Below are 18,243 nucleotides of genomic sequence, written 5' to 3' on the forward strand. Positions count from 1 at the left end.
ACATGGCATAAAATAATATTATAATTCCACATGACACTTTGCATGTTTAGCATGCGGCTAAAATTCCCCCTCAGTGGGTCACTGGTGACCTGCTGGATGTTCAGAGGTTCATTAAATCCAACATGACTAAAAACTCAAATGTTCAGTTCAGTTCATTTTTATTTCAAACATTTCAAACATGTGCCTTCACAATCATTACAAAATATCATTCCATTATTTGTTTGAAAAGAAGTATTTACTTATTTGTCCCTACCCCCTCAAGTTTTACCTCTCATTCATTTAATTTTTTTTTGTCTTAAATTAAACAAACAACATATGAAACATATGAAGTAAAACAAAACATAACATACATAAATCAAAAACAAGAAATTAGCAAGCCCCACCACAGTATAGTTTCTTTCATATGAAAAATACAGAATGTGTATATTTGCAGATACACAAGTTATGGAAAAACAAACAAACCAAAACAAAAAAACCCAAAAAAGAACCGCAACCATTACCAGCAACATTACCGTCCTGGGTTAACCCCGTTTTCTTCATTCTTATACTTATTTAAAATTAGGTTTTTATATTTTACTTTAAACTGTTTTATGTTTTGACTGTCTTTTATTTCTTCTGTTAGACTGTTCCATAATTTAACTCCTGCAATTGAGATTGACATAGTTCTTAAAGTTGTTCTAGCACTTTGTATTTTTAAATTCCATTTCCCTCTAATGTCAAAGGAAATAAACTAAATATTTAAAGTCAATCATTCTGATCATAATTGTACTTTGACCTTTAACCTCTCTGCTCTGTGTTGTTTCCTCTTTCAGACCCAAAGATCATCACAGCTGAGTCTGGACAGGACGTCACTCTGACATGTCGAGCTCCAAACAACAAGATCGGAGCTGTAAAGTGGAGCAGAGCTGACCTGGGAGAAGAATATGTGCTTTTGTACCGTGACGGTCACTTTGATCCAGATGACCAGCATCCATCTTTTAAGAACCGGGTGGATCTGCAGATGAAGGATGGAGACGTGTCTCTGATTCTGAAGGATGTGACGATCAAAGATGCTGGAACATATGAGTGTCATGTTATGTGTGGTGTCTTCATGGCAGAAACACACTCGTGGAAGATCATCAAAATCAGTCTGAGTGTTGTTGTTCCTCCAGGTGAGTGAGTAGAGTTGAGTGTGTGTGATCAGAGGTGAAGCTGCTTCCTGGTTGTTGATGTTTGTTTGTTGTATGGATGAGCTGGTGGATGTCAGAGGTAGACAGATGTTTCTCCAGCTGTTGTCTTTGTGGCTGGTAGTCTAGAGTTTTAGAGCAGCATTGTTTGGGTAAAGTTAGAGCAGAAACATTTAGGAATCTTCTTGTTGCATTCTCAATCATCAAGGTAAATAAATCTCCAAAGATTGATTCTGTTCATCTGTACATTTGAGCGGAGTCAAGGAGGTCATTTACATGAAAAGGAAAAGACCATCTCTGAACCGAGGAGGGGGCCTAAGGGTACATCTTTCACTATCTTACAATGCTGTGATTGCAGCCATTCCCCAACTCTCTGTGAATGGTACTCATGGCCATTGATCAGTGGTTGTTGATCAATGGTCATGAGAATTTACATAATTAAGATTAAGGAACTGACCTGCAGCCCATTGTTCCTTCAGTGGGCTGGTTTCAGTCATTATGCAAATGTACTGTTTATAAGATTGGGGAAACCTGCAGTCAGCTGAGACTGAAGAAGTCACTTGGATGAGTGATGAAACGTTTCTCCCACAAAACGCTTCGTCCAGATGAACAGAATCAACTTTTGGAGACATTTATGAATCCGTCTCTTCTTCTCTTGCTCTCTAACTCGTCTGTAAATATCAGTGTTGGGACTAAGGCGTTATTAAGTAACAGTAACAGTAACAGTAACTACGTTATTATTGTAGTAACGAGCACGGTAACTAGTTATTATGCCAAAATCAGGAACGCGTTACTCATTACTGGGATTTAGATAGGGTCGTTACTCGTTACCTCGTGTGGTGGCTATCGCGGAGCTTCCACAGATTCAGTAACATTAGCAAGTGGTGGAGGCCAGCAGGTGGATGAGAGAAAGCAACACGTTCTCGGGCTGGAGAAGGGACGCAGAAGGAAAAGAGAACCAAGGCGGCCGCCGGTCCAAGTGTGAACTGAACTTCAGGTAAGAAGTTCTGACCTGCAGTCTCTCTGGGTCAGATATGAACCAAGTTTAGGTGGAGTTTATTTTCGTTATGATGACTTTTTCGTACTGCGTGCTAGCTAGCATGACGGAGTTTCTATACAGCTGGGTGGTGCTATGAAGTTAATGATGTTGAACTTTATTTTGTTCATAAGTTATTAGAGTTGCCAACCATCCCGTCTGGTATTCAGAGAAAATATTACGCGTTTCTTATTGAGGTGAAAAGGAAGTTTGTCCCGTAATTCAGCTATCTCATGCACATATCTTTCTTTCTACATAGCACTTTAATTCTTATTGTTTGCACTGAAGCACCGCAGCAATTTCCTAATGTTGTAAACCTCAACATCTGGCAATAAACCCCATTCTGATTCTGATTCTGATTCTTCTACAATGAAAAAGACACAAAGCTGGAGTTATTCTGTGTCTTTATGCTGCACAGCTGCCTCTTCTTCTTTCATCCTCTCCCGTTTCTACTTCAATCATGAAAACTGATCAATGATCAGCTGATCGGCTCCCTTGTTTATTTATCGCTCACTTTGCGCCGAAAGAGGAAACCAGCAGATGTCGCGCTAAACAACAGCAGCACGTTTAAACTTGATCAGCTGTTGTTAGAATTTATTTAATATTAATCTCTAGTATCAGCTGATGTTTGCTGGAGCCACAGCTGTAAAGCTGCTGGTCATGATGTCGGTTTGGTTATCTGGTGAGAGGGAAACATGAAGATGAAACCAGGAGATGTCCTTACTGAATCATCAGAGCTGTGATGGAGAAACAGGTTTAACTTTTAGGTGACATGAATGAGTTGAAGGGAAGTTATGAACTGTTTCTGAGAGACAAATAACACCAGGATCCTTTTTTAGGTAGCTGACAGCTGGTAACTGTGCAGGGGCGGGTCTAGCAAAGTGTTGCCAGGGGGGCAGGTAGGGCATTAACAGGGAAAGGGGGGCACAAAGAAATACTTTTCTTTCTTATTCTCATTTAAAATGTCTCGCTTTTAAAAAATAATTATCTGAATCTTACAACAAACGATTGATAGATTGATGCATATATACCATCAAAACAGTGTACATCACTGTCACAACAGCGTTTATTTTCATTCAAAGGCTTTATGATTTTTCCTATAATGGTGGGCCGGTCTCTAGTCAAAATGTCCGGGCCAATTTTCTGTCCCAGTCCAGCCCTGTATGCAGCTCATCTGCAGTCTGGTGTTACCTACATCTTCCTATTCAGAAGGCAGAATTTCCGAGTTCTGAGTACAATCAAAGCACCACGACTGCAGTTTTTGTGTTGGATGTAAAAGGCGCACATGACGCTGTGACGTAGGCTAGAATCATGGCAGCAGTCAATGACGGTCCAGGTGTGGGATTTCTCTCGTGGAAATGTGCACATTATCTTTTCCTTTCTATTGGTAGGTGGCACAGTGCACTTGTGGCAAGTAAGCAAGCTAGAAGACTGCAAAGTTATGGAAGCAACACATTAACAAGAGAATTCTGAGTAAAACCAAAGTTACTTTCCCTAGTAACTAGTTACTCTGAAAGTAACGAGTAACTTGAAGTAACTGAGTTACTTTTGATATAAGTAACTAGTAATGTAACTAAGTTACTAATTTAAAGTAACTTACCCAACACTGGTAAACATGTGTGGGGAAACTCAATGTTAAAGCCTACAGCTTCAGGGGGGTGAGGGGTGGAGCTGGTGGTTGTGAGTCTGTGAAAGTGAATCCTGCCGCTACCATAGCTGCTGAAAACGTACTTAGTGCAGACACAAAACGTCCATCAGCTTCAAAGTGTGTCAGAAAAATGTCCACATGGTGACTGATGGATGAGAGAGGTCCCATTGTTGTTGTTGTGCACAAATCATTGAACAACACAAACACTTAGAGCTGCTTTCAGTGCTGCCTGTTTTGTTACTGCACACATTTCTGATGGTCCTACAGTCCAACGTAGCAAACGTCTCCCTGAAGCCTCTTCTTAGAGACCAAAGGTTGGATCAGAGCGAGCAGCTGAAAGGACACATCTATGAATGCAGTCAGAGACTTTCTCACAACCTCACACTTCATCTGGTCACATTTAGACTCAAATTTTGACTCAAGTTCTCTGCTATTATAAAAACAATAAAACCTAAGTTTCAGTTTTATTTGTCATATGCAAGTTAGCACATTGCAATGAAATGTGTTTAAAGTGTAGGATCAGCACTAATAGTATCACAGATGTCTGCTGTAACTGTGTCAGTCTGCTTGACAGGTGAAAGTTATAAACCAAATTGTGTTTATATCAGAGATCAAACTGGTTTACATGTTAATAAAATTTCTCTAATATGAATTCATTTTGTCTGTGTGTGTGAAGTTTCTGACACTTTGCATGTTTAGCATGAGGCTAAAATTGCCCCTCAGTGGGTCACTGGTGACCTGCTGGATGTTTCCTGTTGTTTCCTCTTTCAGATCAGAAAACCGTTGTCACAGCTCTGGACAGGACGTCACTCATGTCGAGCTCTGAGGAGTGAGTCAGAGAAAATGAACCAACAGCCTCATCAACCTGAGTGTTGACACAGACCTAAACTCAGACATTTTTCTCAGTCTGATCAGACCATCTTATCCAGACACTCCGACGCTATAGACTCTACAGAATTCTGACAGTTTGTCGCGGTTCTGGGTCCGTTGGACCCAGTATTTTGAGTTTATTATGTTTTGGTTTAGTTTTGCATCATGGATTGTTTTCTTGTTCTCTTGTTGTGGTTGTGATGATTATTATTAGAGTTTCATGTTTGTGTTATTCATGTTTTAGGAATTGTGGTTTCATGTATAGTTCAGTTCCATGTGTCATTTTCTGTCTCTCTGTGTTGAGTCCGTGTCTCTGAGTTGTAAATCATGTTTCCTGTTTTATTGTGAAAGTCTTTGTCTTATGTTAGTGTGTGCAGCTTTGTTCCCCCTGTCTCGTTAGCCCTGATCTCTCCCAGCTGTGTCTCCCTCCTGTTGCCCATTCCCTCATTACTACCCTGTGTATATAAGCCCTGTGTTTTCCCGTGTTTGATGTCGTGTCATACCATCAGATTATGCCTGTGTGTTTCTGGTCTCCGTAGTCAGTGGTCACTTCATGTTTTGTTTTCGTACCAGCAATAAAGCTGAGGTTTTTGAGTTTCAAGTTAGTGTCTGAGTCCTGCGTTTGGATCCTCCTCTCTGCCTGCCCACACACAGAGCCCTGACACTAGTGATGGCCAAATGAAGCTTTCTGAGGCACTGAAGCTTGTATTGAAAAAAGGTTCATTACTCAAAGCTTTTCAATACAATCCTCTCTGGTGACATCTGGTGGTCAAAAATATGAAGAGCAGCTTGAATCCACAAAATAAAACCAACTGCCTCATTATGACTGCTCACTCTACAGAGTGGAATCCTGTCTGATATTGGGCCACCGTTGTGTTGCTTTGAATGTGTATTTTCGGGGGGTTAAAAAAAAAAGTGGTTTATTTGTTTAATAAATAATCTTGACCAGTAAACTCTCCTTGTTCAAACATGCACCATGGTGTGGTCTTTCTTTGCCTGTGACTTCTTGATGTTGGTAAATACAATAATTGAAAAATACCACATTACATATAATATACATATAATAATGTACAACACATTATGGCGTATGCTTCTGCTGTGAGGTCCTGCCTCCATGCACTTGTGCAAGTGCTAGACGGGTATATTTATAAATAATATTATATTAGGGAAATTTTCCTAGACATATTTTTGACCTGGGGTAGAATTGATTGTGAAATGGAAAGGGAAAATGCTTTTGAACTTGAGGTGTGTGAGGACAGAGAAGGATCAGCTTTATTTCAGATTTGAGAGATAAACTTTATATTTGAGTTTGATGGTTCTGTTCTCTTTGTGATTACAGGAGCTGCCCTCAGATTCAGACCTCAGCACCACCCAGTGACAGCAGACAGTAGTGATGTGCGGATCGATCCTGAAATATCGATTCCTTCCATTTATGTTCTAGAATCGATTCTCACATTAAAATATCGATATTTTAGTCATTTAGGGTAAATTTGTAGTTTATCATTAACAGGAACACAGTGGAAAGAAACTATAACACTCGGATTGTCTACATTCAAAGGAACTACTTCCTCTTCCGCCTTTCATAGTCATGTGCGAAATACGGCTGTATAAATGTCTCGCAGCCCCTTGGCGCGCACACTCACAACAATGGTTGAGCGTAATTGTGCAGACTTATTTTACCTCCACAAACAGCCGAGACGTGGTTTGCGACACATGTGGCAAAAAAGTGCTCCAAGAGTGAGGTGTTGTGGCCATACTAGGGAGACATTCAAAAGGGCTGTTTTGGTGATAAATAAATTTTACATTGTTTATTTATCAGATAAAATACGTTAAATATCACCGTTATTATTGGCCGGCCCAGAAACAGCGGGGGTGTCCAAATTCAGAGGCTGCTTCCACCTGAGGACCCGGCCTTCGCGGTCTAAAGAAAGCCGGGTAGTACGTCACGACCCAGAAAGAGAAATAAGAGCAATATTAAAACTAAGTCGCTGCTGCCATTGTTGGAAACTGGAATTGGCTGGGCTGCGCTATGAATTCTGCGATCTGGTTTTTCAATTTTGTTGTCTGGGTGGAAAATCAGGAGAAATTCGGGAGAATGGTGGCTCCGGGAGATTTTCGGGAGGGACACTGAAATTTGGGATCCTCCCGGAAAAATCGGGAGGGTTGGCATGTATGGTTGTGGAAACATCACTAACCTTGTCAAACCTCTCAGAGTAAATCATATCACAGAACATGACGAGCGTATGTTGAGGCGAACTGAAGAGGAGGACAGGGACAGGTGCTGCTAGGGCGAGACAGACGTCTCTCACGGAGTCCTTTAGTGCTTCAGGCAGGCAACGTGTTCAAATAGGCACAACTTAAGTTGTTTTATTTCTATATGATGAACCCTGCATTATTAAGTGATAAGAACAAGAAATCTGTCCTGTAATCATTATGACACTATAATTTGAGATACAATAAATAAAATAAGTTTTTGTGCAAAGTATCGGTATCGGATCAGTATCGTCGATACCACCCTGAATATTACTTGGTATCGGATTGGAAAGGAAATCAGTGGTATCGCACATCACAAGCAGACAGATCATCCAACTAGGGCTGGGACAACGCGTTGACATAATCGATTACATCGACGGGTAAAATATGTCGACGTAAAAAAATCTGCGTCGATGCGTCACTTTCAAAACAGACATGGCGGCAGCGAGTAGCGGCAACATGAGTGAGGCAGTCGCAGTCGACTTAAACCACTCCACCCAAACACGCAGTTCTACAGTATATAGGACATAATATAATGTATAGGGGATATTTTAACCAAAAAGGAAGTGATTCAGTCGTTTGCCGGCTTTGTAAGGTGGAAATAGCCTATCATAAAAGCACGACGGCTATGCACCAGCACCTCAAACGACGGCATCCAGGAGCAGCTTCTGAAAAGGACAAACCACTGTAAGTTTTCAACTTTTTTTACTAATGCTGGTTTTTACCCTTTAATTCATCCAGACACCCCCCAAGTAGGCATACACTCACTCATAGACAGAGATAAACACCCAACCTCCGTAAATGCAAAACTCATTTAAGCTGCTTTGCAGTAACATATAGCAGCTGCTGTTTAGGTGTTTTTTATTTGTGAGGGTGAGGGAATGCTGACCACTTTCCAACCAGGTTACACTCTGCCCTCTAGGCATCATTTTACAAGCATGATGGAGAGAAAGTATGAAACGTCAGTAGAGAAACTATGAACTAAAAAAGGCCACATCCAAAATCTCCCTTACCACTGATGCTCGGACAAGTCTGGTCACAGAGTCCTACTTAGGGGTAACTTGTCATTCTTAGTTAGCGTATTGTCTGTCTTGTTAATGTTGGTTTATAATGGAGCACTGTAACAAAAAAATAATTTCCCCCAGGGATCAATAAAGTATTCTGATTCTGATTCATTTCATTAATGACAATTGGGATCTTCTCTCCTTCAATTTAGCAACACTGCCAGTTGAAGAGCGCCACACTGCAGAAAACCTTGCCTCCTGGGTGGAGAAGGTGGCAGAAAAATTCCACATTTCCTTGCATAATGTCCTTGTCATTCTGGCTGATAATCAGTACATAGTGGTTGTCTGTCATATTTATGATGAAAACAAATGTAATCAAATTAGATATTGATATTTTCATATGGGAATTGATCCTGCAACATGAAACGCTGGGATTGGAAGTTCGCATCGCTCCGCACAATCATACCTGTGAGATGACAGACAGCAGTGTGGAGGAGAGTGCGACACAAAAACACAGAAATATGACTGACACCTGCAAACGAAGCAGCATCTGCTGCAGGTGAAAGATATTGGGAATAGCAGAGCAGAGTGGCTTCACTGTAAAACAAAATTAGCAGTGAGTGCGAAAAATTTCTGTGTGTGGAGTTCAACACCGTCCACTCAGAAGCTGCATCACTGGATGGTAGATTTAAAAAGCTTGCATTCAGTGACAACAGAGCTGCTGATGAGGCACTTCAGAGAATAACTGCAGCAGCAAAGTGCACTCCCACCCAGCTCCACCATTACAGGGCCAAGTGAAGGAGGAGCCACAGACGTCTGCTGTGTGGAGCCTCTTTGATGAAAGAGCTACAGGAGATGCTGCAAAGAGAAATACTACAGCTGATGTTATGATGGAGATGAAATGTTATCTTGAGGAGCCCCTCATCCAACAAGGAGAAGGCCCACAGAGCTGGTGGGAGGCCAAGGCCACAGTCTTTCCCTACCTGTTGAAGGTGATGGAGGGGAGACTGTGCATTGTGGCAACATCTGTTCCTTTGGAGGGTCTTCTCAAAAACTGGGCAGATACTAAGGAGAAACCACATCAGCCCATCCAAGCTGAGGCAGCTGGTTTTTCTGAATGTCGACCTGCACTGAGGACAAACTGTTTGGCTGCTGAGTTTGGTTCTGTACTGTGGATTTGTTTACAGTGGGGCTTTTTGTGCTGAATTAAACTTAAAAAATTGAATAAAATATTAATCATCACAGTGACAAATGCTAAGTCCACACAGACTCCTTTTCTTTTTCTCCTACAAAAACAGAATGTCACATCTGCATTTAATGTGAGTCACAGCATTCAAAAAGATGACGTGCAAGATAATCCAGAGCTTAGATCTAAATAAGGAAGTCTTAACTCAGTAATGGAGAATATCCTCACACATTAAGAAGCACCGAGGGAGGGAAGTCCTTCATCACTCTGTCAGTCAGGTAGGTGATCAGTGAAGAACAGCACAGAATCTATGTACCTGCATGTTCAGCTCAATTTGTGGATGCAATAAGAAGTAAAGTGAGAGTGATCAGCTTACCAGTGACTGTGATATTAACCAGGTTACTGATGGCACCATTACTGGACTCACACCAGTAAACTCCGGTGTCGTGAGGCACCAGCATACTGATTGAACATGATTGATCACGTTGCTGTTGTCCCCGCCCATCTCCACACTCAGCCCTCTGCAGTTTGCTGGTGTTTCTCCTCACAGTCCAATCAGAAAAGCTTTGGTCCTCCTCACAGATTACAGTCACAACATCTCCCTCAGAGAAATCAGAGCTGTGAGGAAGAGGAGAGGTTAGATCAGGGGTGTCAAACTCAAATACACAGTGGGCCAAAATTCAAAACTGGAACAAAGTCGCAGGCTAACGTTAATATTTATTGAAATATATTTATTCCTCCAGATATAAGAATGAATCTTTTCTCAAACACGTTTTGCTGAAAAACTGAATATGGAACAAGTTCTGCTCCAATTATTTGGGTAAAGATAATAAACACTTTGATGGCCTATAAGTGAAAGTGAAAACGTGATAAACGAATAATATAATTAATAAATAATAAATAATTTTATTTTTTGATAAGTGAAGTTCACTGAACTGAAAGGAAATTTTGGTTTGATGATGGTTGACATGTTTTCCAAATAGAAGTTTTTCCTCTAGTGAGGAGATGCAGGTGCAGCAGAGCATTGCTGGAAGAAATGATCCCAAGGGTGGAATCTCCTGAGAAATCTTCAGAGACCCAGCGAGAAGTAGGGACCATAGCTGACAGCCCAGGCAGGGGTTGAGGTCACTCTTGCAGAGCCGTAACACGCACATGAATGAGAGGTGGTGAGTGTAGTTCCTGTTAACAGGGTATTGCAGACCATCCCGCTAATTGTTGAATTTACTTTTGTCTGTCATATTTATGATGAAAAACAAATGTAATCAAATTAGATATTGATATTTTCATATGGGAATTGATCCTGCAACATGAAACGCTGGGATTGGAAGTTCAGCATCGCTCCGCACATCATACCTGTGAGATGACAGACAGCAGTGTGGAGGAGAGTGCGACACAAAAACACAGAAATATGACTGGTAAGGTAACTTTATTTATACCTAAAGGCAAGGTAAATTTGCTTTACAGAAAAATGACAACATTTGACATCCCTTTAAAAACACACATACCTAGTAAATATATAAAGCTCACTGTGACACATACTTTAATATTTCGAATCAACAGTTCTTATTTAATTCAGTGACAGCAACGGGGACAAAGCTATTATTATAACGCTTTGTCCTGCATCTCGGAAATAGAAACCTCCGTCCTGAGGGAAGAAGCTGAAATTCACCCCTTAGAGGATGGGAACCATTTTTAAGGATTGATAAAGCCATCCTCTGTACCTGCTTAGAGTACAGGGAGGCTAAACAAGACTGTGGCTCACCTATCAGACGACTGGACCATCTCACTATCTGATTTAGAGAGTTTTTGTCTGTGACAGAGGTCTGATTAGGGATGGGTATCGAAACCCGGTTCTTGTTGAGAACCGGTTCCCACTGTTTCAATTCCTTGGAATTGTTTGCCATTTTTGCAAACGATTCCCTTATCGATTCCAGTTTCCCCGAATGACGTCACCACGTTGCAGAGCGTCATTTACCTGGCAGGAAACATGGCACCTAAGCGGCTCAAACGCTCAAAAGTTTGATTATACTTTATGAGAACGGATGACAACAGGGCAACTTGCAATACTTGCAAAGTAGATATTTAAGGGAGGAAACACTACGAATATGCAAAAGCATTTGCTCACAAAACACACGATGACCTTAAATGAATGTCGTGTTTTTAATTCCGCTCCGGACTCGTGAATCTCAACCCAGCAGCAGCGGTAACGTTTGCACGTCCTCTCCCGTTAATGCGGCAGGTAAATAATCAACTAACAGTGCATATTATGTTAGCGCGATCTGCCTTATTACAAAACCTGCCATTACTGTGCATTTAGGTGACCATGATGAGACAGACAGAGTCTGGCTCAGATGCTGGCAGTTCTCGCTGCAGTCTACCGGTAGCGTCTCCTTTCAGGCCAGGATAGACGAATGTCACCGAGCAGTGACTAAGTTTGTGGTCAAAGGCTTGAACCCATTTGCCACAGCAGATGCCCCTGATTTTTGGTAAGTGAATGTGTTTAATTGTAGGCAGGGACATTACTGGATATTCTTGTGTAATTGCCACAGAACAATTTATGTTATACTTTGTTATTGCTACAGAAGAATATTTATTTTACATTACAATTTTTCCTGGGGACCCTGTGACACCCCATTGAAGAGCCGTAGGCTGGATCTCTTAAGATCTCACTGTTGGGTTTGTAAAGCCATGTTACTCCTAAATTTCTATCTTGTTCAAAGAGAAGATATAAAACGAAGTTCTAAGCTAATCAACCTTAGTGTTCTCCTTTTTTAAAAAGAATCGATAAGAGAATCGATAAAGAATCGAATTGTTAAACAGAATCGAAAATGGAATCAGAATCGTGAAAATCTTATCAATACCCATCCCTAGGTCTGACCAAACCATGCCACCAAACAAAAGGATAAAACAGACTCAATAAAAGAACGATAAAACAAAGTTAAAAATTTTTTGTCAATGTGGAAGTGAACAAGTTTCCTAAGGCAATAAAGGTGCTGGTGGCCCTTTTTACAAACTGATTTGCAATTTTGATCAAAGTTCAGTTTTTCATTGATTATGGTCCCAAGATATTTATATGATTGTACTTGCTCTATTTTCTGACCTTTAATTAAAGTGACTCCGTGCCCATTTTGTTGTTTCCTAAAATCAATCACCATATCTTTTGTTTTAGATATGTTCAGCTGGAGATAAGACTCCTCCCACCACTGAACAAAGTCATCAATGACTGGACCGTGGTTAATTTCACCCTCTTTCAGTAAGCTGACAATAACAGAGTCATCTGCATATTTAATAATGACCCTGTTTTCATGTCTGCCCTGACACATATTTGTATAGAGAGTGAATAATAAGGGCGGTAGAACGCACCCTTGAGGAGAACCTGTGGAGGAGAACACTGGGTCAGACAGAACCCCAAACACCTGCAAACGAAGCAGCATCTGCCCTCAAAAAAATAATTCATTGGATGAACGTAATTTTATCTTGCCACTTATATTCCATCTAAACAAATCATGTTATATTAATCCATCTTGATTGTGTTGTCTCAACACGATATATGTGTGTAGGTTTAACATAATATTAACATTAACATTCAATTAATTTGACTTTTGTTCAATCAACATGTTTGCACCATGTTAGTCTAATTAAATTTATTTTTTTTAAACAATGTCTTTTTTATTAAGAGGTTTCCTTTTGTACACATAAACATCAACATATATATTATACATATAGACAGAAAGAAAAGAGAAGGATTACAGATGATCTGTACATTAAGGTTAAGTAGTACATTTAAGCTGTGAAATGAGTCCAAAAATGTATCTTCGGCTGTGAAATAAAAGAAAAAAAAAGAAAAGAAAAAAGGGAAAGAAAGAGAAAAAAAAAGAATATAAACAAATGTATAATATATCCCAAAGTAACATAATCCCTGCAAAACAATCCCATTCATTCCCACCCAGGTCACTGCCTGCACCCGCACACTGTATTTCCACACCTGACTTAAGAGAGTTCGCTGAAAAATTCTTATAGATTTTGAAAAGCATCAAGGAAGGGTCCCCACATGTCTTGAAATTTCCCAGTGGAGTTCTGAAGTGAGTGTCTTATCTTTTCCAGTTTTAGACAGGCCAAAAAGTGTAGATCAGGGGTGTCAAACTCAAATACACAGTGGGCCAAAATTCAAAACTGGAACAAAGTCGCGGGCTAACGTTAATATTTATTGAAATATATTTATTCCTCCAGATATAAGAAAGAATCTTTTCTCAAACACGTTTTGCTGAAAAACTGAATATGGAACAAGTTCTGCTCCAATTATTTGGGTAAAGATAATAAACACTTTGATGGCCTATAAGTGATAGTGAAAACGTGATAAACGAATAATATAATTAATAAATAATAAATAATTATATTTTTTTTGATAAGTGAAGTTCACTGAACTGAAAGGAAATTTTGGTTTGATGATGGTTGACATGTTTTCCAAATAGAAGTTTTTCCTCTAGTGAGGAGATGCAGGTGCAGCAGAGCATTGCTGGAAGAAATGATCCCAAGGGTGGAATCTCCTGAGAAATCTTCAGAGACCCAGCGAGAAGTAGGGACCATAGCTGACAGCCCAGGCAGGGGTTGAGGTCAAAGGTCATGCTGTTTGGGGACCTACTGGTCATCATGAGAAGATTCTGGAACCACAGCAATGACCATAAAGCTGCATTGGATGGAGAGCTGTGCCACGGGGCTTTCCAGAGGTAATCACGAGGAGATTGTGGACAACATGTGAAATGAGATAAAAGCTCTTTATCAGTAACTTTTACAACTTCTGGCAGTTTAATGTCTGAACTTTGGAGTGAAAGACACCCTTAGTTACAAGAAATAACACCACTGTCTGTAACTAAGTGAATCCACCTGAACACCACCTGTGTGTGTGTGACTGCATTACACTCCCACTGCTGGGAACCTGAACAAGAACCAGAACAAAGTCTAAAATAGAAGCTCACAAACAGCTGCACCACCGAGTGACACTTTATTTTATAAACTTCACAACAGGTTTCATGTTGTGACCTGTGGAGGTGAAAAGACACAAAACCTGTTTTACAGCTTTTGAGCTGCAGGCAGGATTGAAACACACCTTAGTTAAAAGTCAAACAGCAACATTTTCTCCTCCCCTCACGTCACTCAAATGCGACAAACCAGGAAACAGGAAGTTCTTCGTCCTCAGTGCAGAGAGACACACAGACGATCAGACTGAGCTCAGACCAAACTAGCAGCTTCCTCTGAGTGAGTCCAGCTACAGGAGAGAAAAGTGGAAAACTCCAACACTGCTGCTTCAAGCTGCTGACGCTCCACACACTGAATGTGAGTTTGAGCAGAAACACGACTCAAAGGAAGTTTCAGTGAAGGTGGTAGAGGAGGGAGGGGAGCCAGGACTGACTGTACTTCCTGTCTGCTGTTTTCAGCTTCACTCACAGACTCAATGGCTTCCAGATCAGAGGAGGATCTCTGCTGTCCGGTCTGTCAGGAGGTCTTCAGAGATCCTGTTCTTCTGTCATGTAGCCACAGCTTCTGTAAAGACTGTCTGAAGAGATGGTGGAGAAAGAGACCAACACACGAGTGTCCAGTTTGTAACAGAAGATCTTCAAGGGATGAACCACCTTTAAATCTGGCTTTAAAGAACCTGTGTGAGTCGTTCTTACAGGAGAGAGATCAGAGAGCTTCAGAGGCTCTCTGCAGTCTGCACTCTGAGAAACTCAGACTCTTCTGTCTGGACCATCAGCAGCCAGTGTGTGTCGTCTGCTGTGCCTCAGAAAAACACACCAATCACAGATTCAGACCCATCGATGAAGCTGCACAACAACACAAGAAGGAACTTCAGGAAACTCTGGAGCCCTTAAAGAAGAAGTTAAAGGTTTGTGAAGAAGTTCAAGTGAAGTTTGATCAAACAGCAGAACACATTAAGGTCCAGGCCCGACACACAGAGAGGCAGATTAAGGAGCAGTTTAAGAAGCTTCACCAGTTTCTAGCAGAGGAAGAGGAGGCCAGGCTGGCTGCACTGAGGGAGGAAGAGGAGCAGAAGAGTGGGATGATAAAGGAGAAGATGGAGGCTCTGAGCAGAGAGATAGCAGCTCTTTCAGACACAGTCAGAGCCACAGAGGAGGAGCTGAGAGCTGAAGACGTCTCATTCCTGCACAACTACAAGGCTGCAGTGGAAAGAGTCCAGCGCTGCCCCCTGCTGGATGATCCACAGCTGCCCTCAGGAGCTCTGATAGACCAGGCCAAACACCTGGGCAACCTGACCTTCAACATCTGGAACAACATGAAGGACATGGTCTCCTACACTCCTCTCATTCTGGACCCAAACACTGCTCATCCAAACCTCATCCTGTCTGAAGATCTGACCAGTGTGAGACGAGGAGAGAAGCAGCAGCTTCCTGATAATCCAGAGAGGATTGATAATTACAGCTCTGTCCTGGGCTCTGAGGGCTTTAACTCAGGGACTCACAGCTGGGATGTTGAAGTTGGAGACAATACATGGTGGGAACTGGGTGTGTTAGCAGAGTCTGTGCAGAGGAAGGGACGCATACAGTCTGGATTATGGAGAATACGGTTTATTTTGGATAATTACTTTGCGCTCTCACCATCAGCAGAATCTGCTCTCTCAGTACAGAAGAAGCTCCAGAGGATCAGAGTGAATCTGGACTGGAACAGAGGAAAGCTGTCGTTCTCTGATCCTGATACTAACACACACATACACACCTTCACACACACTTTCACTCACAGGATGTTTCCATACATTAACACTGTTGATGCTGGTAAAGTGAAGGTGTGTCCGTTGAAGGTGTCAGTGTCAGTGCAGCAGATGAGTTGAGGATGATGATGTTTCTAATGTTGTTTCCTGTCAGTGAGTTGAAGCTGTTAAACTGCAGCTGTCCTCCTGCTGCCTCGTTGTTCCAAAGCTCTTTGTTTCTCTTTTAGTTTCACTGTTTCTTTCTGTTTCTGCTGTCCACCTTTTCACATGGAAAATCATTTCACTGTTTCTCACTGAATGACTCCCCAAACTAGATTTGAAATTCTATCAAGTTTCTAATCATTACAAGTGATTCATGTTTCTATTTGATGTGTAAATGGAGATGATTTAGTTTGCTGGGATATGGACTGACATGTGTTGAATGGGAGGAGCAGTTTGTTGTTGTCTTCTTGTCTGTTTATGACAACAATAAATATGTTGTTGAAAGAATGATTCATGTTTAACTCCATATATGAAATGTTTCTGCTCTTTGAATTCTGTTTGATTAAAGACTTTCTTCATGACACAAATGAGATTTCAGTGTATTAATAGAACTAAATAAGCTCAGAGTTGAAAGGCTGGAGTATTATGTACGTGCTTCACTGTCAGGATCTTCAGGGGGATTCAAAGGGAAACATCAAACTGCTGTAATGAGATAAACTAGTTGGGCTGAACACACTTATCTGTAGTTTGTCTCCATCCAGGATCATCAGAATATAATGAACATGTGTGAAGAGCCACAAAATGCTGCTGCCCTCTCAGCATGATGAGCTCCAGCCTTTGTTAGCAGGACAACAGGAAACATGAGACAACTTTCAGAGACAGTAACCAACTGTGGCCACAAGATGGCAGCAGCTGATCTGAGATCCTTTATTGGACAGAAGGACTCTGCTCTGTGACGTCATCAGAGAGACGGCCTCCACTCTGATAGATCTGACGTCATGTCTGCACTGCGATGATGAAAGCTGATAAACACATTGTTATTGATCCATGAAATCACCTCTGTCCTCTCAAGTGTAGCTGTTTACAGAGCTGAAGAAGTCCTTCATCATCAAAACAGACAAACATGTATTTCCTGTATTAAGTGACGTCATCCTCACTCTGACCTCTTACATACATTCTGTTCAGTTTTCCTGCTGTAAGAAATAAACTGTGTGAAAATAGAAATGCAGGGAAACATCCATTAATCACAGCTGAGCCGTTTGTTTCTGACTCACATTCAATGAGGCTTCAGGTGTAAATACCTCAGAAGTGTTTGTGAGTTCAGTAGAAGCAGACCCAGTCGACCATCATGGCCTCCACAGCACTACACAATGCAACAGAAAGGCCTTCATCATCTGCTGAACCACCTCTGAACCACGACGCTCTCCCTGCATCTAAAAGCTGTTAGTCAGGATGAGATGCTGCTGTGATCGCTCACAATTTACCTGTGAGACCTTTGTAAATATTGTCTTTGTTTCTGGAGGAAACACCTTTAGTCTGTTTGTATTTGGAGTGCAGATCTGGGCGTCCATCACTTTAACCTGCACACGTTTAGTTATTGAGTGTAGTTGATGTTTGGCAGCATTTTATAAGTGACAGTTCATGAACGGTGAAGGAACAGAGGACGCCTGACCATCCTACCTGTGTCAGTAAGAAGACTTTCATCACAACTTCACAACTTAACACAACTGAAACCTGAATCCAGTGTTGCATAGTTTACTAACAGTGTGTGCTGACACTGAAGTTAACAGTTTGTTTCCTAAGAGCTGCTGGGACAAACCACAGTGACCGGCTACAGAGTTTAGTTAAGGTGGTTCTAACATGTGACCTGTTGAATCATTTACAGGGATTTATTTTTCATTTAAAGCATCATTTGTGAAGTTTTTATGAAGTTTACTTCTTTTATGTTCTTTGTGTAACGTTTAGATTTTCTTCTCTTGTGTTTTAACTCTTCAGGTTTCCTGTAACAGAGATGTAAACCACCGTTTTCTGATGCTGCTGCACTGGGACATAAACACTGCCACTTTATTAGGCACACCTTGCTGACTGCAGGTTATAACCCCTGCTGGAAACATCCCACAGATTTGGATCCTTGTTGCCATGACAGCACCACACAGCTGCTCCAGATGCTGCAGGATGCTGGTCAGGGCTCTAACAGTGAAACTTTACTGAAAGTAAGAAACCTGAGAGGAAATAAACTTTGACTTTAGGAAGCTGAGCTCTGAAGCTGTGATGGAGCTCAGTCGGTGTGAAGGCGGCTGCTGTGTAACAAACGTTTGTCTGAGGTGCTGCGACTGATCGTGGTCATGTTTATTTAAAGAAGTCGGTGATGAAG

General features: G+C 41.3%; 4 protein-coding genes and 1 long non-coding RNA gene across 6 annotated transcripts in view; 3 read left to right on the forward strand and 2 right to left on the reverse strand.

Annotated features, from left to right (window-relative positions):
• LOC120727391 overlaps positions 1 to 4,917 on the forward strand; it is a 19,067-nt gene extending 14,150 nt beyond the window's left edge. The window contains exons 6-7 of the mRNA XM_040021626.1: positions 813 to 1,151; positions 4,622 to 4,917. Of these exons, the coding sequence (XP_039877560.1) occupies positions 813 to 1,151; positions 4,622 to 4,683 (401 nt within the window). The 3' untranslated portion in view covers positions 4,684 to 4,917. The remainder of the gene's footprint in view (positions 1 to 812; positions 1,152 to 4,621) is intronic.
• LOC120727397 (programmed cell death 1 ligand 1-like) overlaps positions 1 to 17,283 on the reverse strand; it is a 25,989-nt gene extending 8,706 nt beyond the window's left edge. Inside the window, exons 1-3 of one of the 2 annotated variants that reach the window (XM_040021634.1) lie at positions 17,273 to 17,283; positions 17,229 to 17,232; positions 8,638 to 8,644 (exon numbers count right to left, since the gene is read on the reverse strand). Coding sequence is in view for 1 of the 2 variants with exons in the window: in XM_040021633.1 (XP_039877567.1) it covers positions 9,540 to 9,624 (85 nt within the window). In the remaining variant the exon portion in view is untranslated. Of the gene's footprint in view, positions 1 to 8,637; positions 8,645 to 9,539; positions 9,793 to 17,228; positions 17,233 to 17,272 lie in introns of those variants that run through there. The other variant, XM_040021633.1, reaches the window with a different exon arrangement.
• The window catches only part of LOC120727396 (urokinase plasminogen activator surface receptor-like), an 85,409-nt gene that overhangs the window by 31,356 nt on the left and 35,810 nt on the right, over positions 1 to 18,243 (reverse strand). The gene's annotated exons all lie outside the window — the stretch shown is intronic.
• Positions 10,335 to 12,066, forward strand: LOC120727408. Its single transcript, XR_005694527.1, has 2 exons — positions 10,335 to 10,984; positions 12,035 to 12,066. It is a non-coding gene; the product is annotated as an uncharacterized LOC120727408 (long non-coding RNA).
• On the forward strand, positions 14,454 to 16,080 carry LOC120727387 (nuclear factor 7, brain-like). Its single transcript, XM_040021621.1, has 2 exons — positions 14,454 to 14,497; positions 14,599 to 16,080. Exon 2 carries the CDS (start codon positions 14,616 to 14,618, stop codon positions 16,005 to 16,007), a length of 1,392 nt encoding a protein of 463 aa, XP_039877555.1. The 5' UTR covers positions 14,454 to 14,497; positions 14,599 to 14,615; the 3' UTR covers positions 16,008 to 16,080.

Source organism: Simochromis diagramma, unplaced genomic scaffold (assembly GCF_900408965.1).
Source record: "Simochromis diagramma unplaced genomic scaffold, fSimDia1.1 OVJJ01000740.1, whole genome shotgun sequence".
Classification (NCBI taxonomy): domain Eukaryota; kingdom Metazoa; phylum Chordata; class Actinopteri; order Cichliformes; family Cichlidae; genus Simochromis; species Simochromis diagramma.